Source organism: Crocuta crocuta, unplaced genomic scaffold (genome assembly GCF_008692635.1).
Source record: "Crocuta crocuta isolate KB4526 unplaced genomic scaffold, BGI_CrCroc_1.0 scaffold312, whole genome shotgun sequence".
In the NCBI taxonomy this organism is placed as follows: Eukaryota; Metazoa; Chordata; class Mammalia; order Carnivora; family Hyaenidae; genus Crocuta; species Crocuta crocuta.
The window spans coordinates 248365-251548 of NW_027527378.1; the positions used below are offsets into that span (position 1 = coordinate 248365).

The 3184-nt window shown below is 42.5% G+C and overlaps 1 protein-coding gene across 1 annotated transcript; it reads left to right on the forward strand.

The window, feature by feature from the left end:
• The first annotated feature begins 1647 nt into the window (after positions 1-1647).
• On the forward strand, positions 1648-3162 carry LOC144235436 (gap junction alpha-1 protein-like). The gene has a single exon (XM_077769012.1). It carries the CDS (start codon positions 1648-1650, stop codon positions 2551-2553), a length of 906 nt encoding a protein of 301 aa, XP_077625138.1. The 3' UTR covers positions 2554-3162.
• Positions 3163-3184: the final 22 nt, after the last annotated feature.

The following is a 3184-nucleotide window of genomic DNA, read 5'->3' on the forward strand; positions in this document are numbered from 1 at the left end:
TCCTAGAAGAAATCCACATGCATAACATAGTGTGTCAGTATTTTAGTCTTAACAAAAAAGCTTCCATGTGCTAACAGTTCAACTGAGATAATGGTTTATATTTAGTAAATAAGTATTTAAACTGAGGTCTTTGTTGGCAGGGTCCTTACTTCCAATTTCCAGATAAGGAGGGAGCAGTCTCTCCTCTCTCTCTCTCTCTCTCTCTCTCTGTCTCTGGTTCTAATCTTGCTACTGTATGCTAACTGGGATGGTAGCTACCCTTGCAAAAATGTCCCTTCATTCACCACAGCATTCAGGACCGCAGTGCCAGGATCGGTCATCTGTTCCTCTCCAGGGTGAGAGACTCTCAGGACCACCTCCATCATTTTTGACATCGTCTTCTACTTAATGTCACCACTAAAAGTCACTGGCTGCCCATTTTAGCACAGAACCCTCATCCCTGTACCGTTTAATTGTGTCCTAGATTCTCTCCTAATCTTCCCACTGTCCCTAAGAGGTCCTGAACTGCTATTAGTAATTTCTCCCTCAGCTTCAATCTTGCCCCAGTGTCACAGTATAATCGTGTTTTGTGCTTCTGGGCTTCTCTGCCAGGCACACACCTGAGTAGCCTCTTCCAGCACCAGTCTCAGACTGTGCTACCTCTAACGTGACGTGACGTGATGTGATGTAACGTGACGTGACATAACGTAACATAACGTAAGAGTGTATCTTACAATCAATTGTGTCTTGGATTTAATAAAATATTGTACTTCTAATGATCTGTTTCCCCTAGTTGCACAAGTACAGGAATTCTGTTTTACTCACTCATAGGGACCAGTGTCCAGTACTATACCTGGTACCTAGTAGGCACCGAATAAATAATACTTGAATGAATAGCATTATCTATTTGGTTGTTCCCTTTTTAAAAGGGAATTTTTTCCCCAAATAGGCTCCATGCCAACATGGGGCTTAAACTCACAACCCTGAGATCAAGAGTCACATGCTCTACCAGTTAAGCCAGCCAGGTGCCCTTGTCATGATGTATTTATGAAATGATGGCTGTAATATGTTTGAAGATGAAGTGGTCAATATGTGCATGTGAAATTTTTTTAGTTTCTATTTATTTTGAGAGAGAGAAAGAAAAAATATGAGAGAATCCCAGGCAGGCTCCACACTGTCAGCACAGAGCCCAGTGTGGGGTTCAAACTCGTGAACCATGAGATCATGACCTGAGCCAAAAATAAGAGTTTGATGCTCAACTGACTGAGCCACCCAGGCACCCCTGCATGTGAAATTTTAATTCAGTTTCTATGTTTCAGTCTTTGGAGATTGTTTTAGTCTGGAATTGAAGGAAACCTTTAGATACATTTATTTTGTTCCCTCATTTTTGTAACTCTTCCCGTTATTGATATATGTACATCATTATTTAAGAGTATTTACTCACCACATATGAAAATGAATCCACATAAGCTTTTATTGGGTACCCGCAGTTGTCTTTCATTAGGAGGAAGAGTGAGGAAGGTGCCAAAGGTTGTAGCAGACTTTTAAACTTTACAGAGTTTTGAGTGCTTGAACTTACTTTTTCATTTTACTTCATCCTCTAAGGAGCACAGTCACTTGGTGTGCCTACTTCACTTCTTTTAAGGGAAAGAACAGCGAACAGGCAGCATGAGTGACTGGAGTGCCTTAAGCCAGCTCCTCGACCAGGTTCAAAATTACTCCAACCCTGGAGGGAAGGTATGGCTCTCCATCCTTTTCATTTTCCGAATCCTGCTCCTGGGGACAGCAGTTGAGTCGGCCTGGGATGATGAGCAGTTTGCCTTTCATTGTAACACTCGGCAGCCTGGTTGTGAAAATGTCTGTTATGATAAGTCCTTCCCGATCTCTCATGTGCGCTTCTGGGTCCTGCAGATCATATTTGTGTCTGTCCCCTCACTCTTGTACCTAGTGCATGTATTCTACATGCTGCGCAAGGAACACAATTTGAGAAAGCAAGGGGAGGAACTCACAGTTGTTCAAACCAATGATGTCAGTGTGGAGGAAATTGGAACCGAAATCAGAAAGTTCAAGTTAGGCACTGAAGAACCCTATAAGGTGAAAATGAGAAGGAGCTTGCTGCGAATCTATACCATCAGCATCTTCTTCAAGTCTCTTTTCGAGATGGCCTTCCTGCTGATCCAGTGGTACATCTATGGATTCAGTCTGAATGCAGTTTACACTTGCAAACGAGACCCCTGCCCGCATCAAGTGGACTGCTTCCTTTCTCGTCCCACAGAGAAAAGTATCTTCATTCTCTTCATGCTGGTGGTGTCGTTGGTGTCTCTTGCTTTGAACATTGTCGAGCTATTCTGTGTCTTCATCAAGAGCATTAAGGGCCGTGTGAGGGAGAGTGAATCTTGCCATGATTCATCTGGTCAGTCGGGTGCCTCCAAAGTCTGTTCATTGGTTGTTCCTGTCTCTGCCAAGTCCTTTCCCAGGGACAAGCTGGTTCCCGGAAACAAAACAGTTCTTCCTGCCTCAGTTATAGCAAACAAGGAAATAAGCAAAACCATGTTAAATAGAGTGCATAGCTAGATTTAATGGGGCAGGTAGGAATCACCACCTCTAACTCGCACACAGCCTTTTGATTTCCCTGATGATAAGCAGATTCTGAGGGAAAAAAAAACCCTAGCTACTGGGCAGTAGCCATTGTAGACAGCATCCATTCTGCAAAGCCAGCAGGCATGCCAGCCGTAGCCTTCATGACCTAGAGATCTAGCCACATGCTTGAAAGCATTATGATTTTGCTCAGTTGTTAAAGTAAAGGAAGGTATAATGGAGAGCGTACTTTTGTTCCAGTGGAAGTTGTACTCAATAATGTCAGTCACGAGGCTTAGCAGACATAAAGGGTTCTTTTGGGGTATCTGGGATAGGAGAGGAGAGAGGGGAAGGGATTAATTAGAGGAACATCTTGGTATTTAAAATGGTTGACTTGAAGAATTTACATTCTTGATAAAGGTTGTATCAGGTGGTACATAAGTAAGGACTTTTTCTCTACCATATTCCCCGAGAATGATTCAGTGTATACGAAAGAGTGATAGATATTTGTGATGTGTTGGTACAAACAGACACAGTATAAACTCATGACTATGAATTTTAAAACAATGCAGTGTTCAAACTTGAGCCTTTCTCACAGATTTTCTGGTGTTGAGTCATATGATGTTTA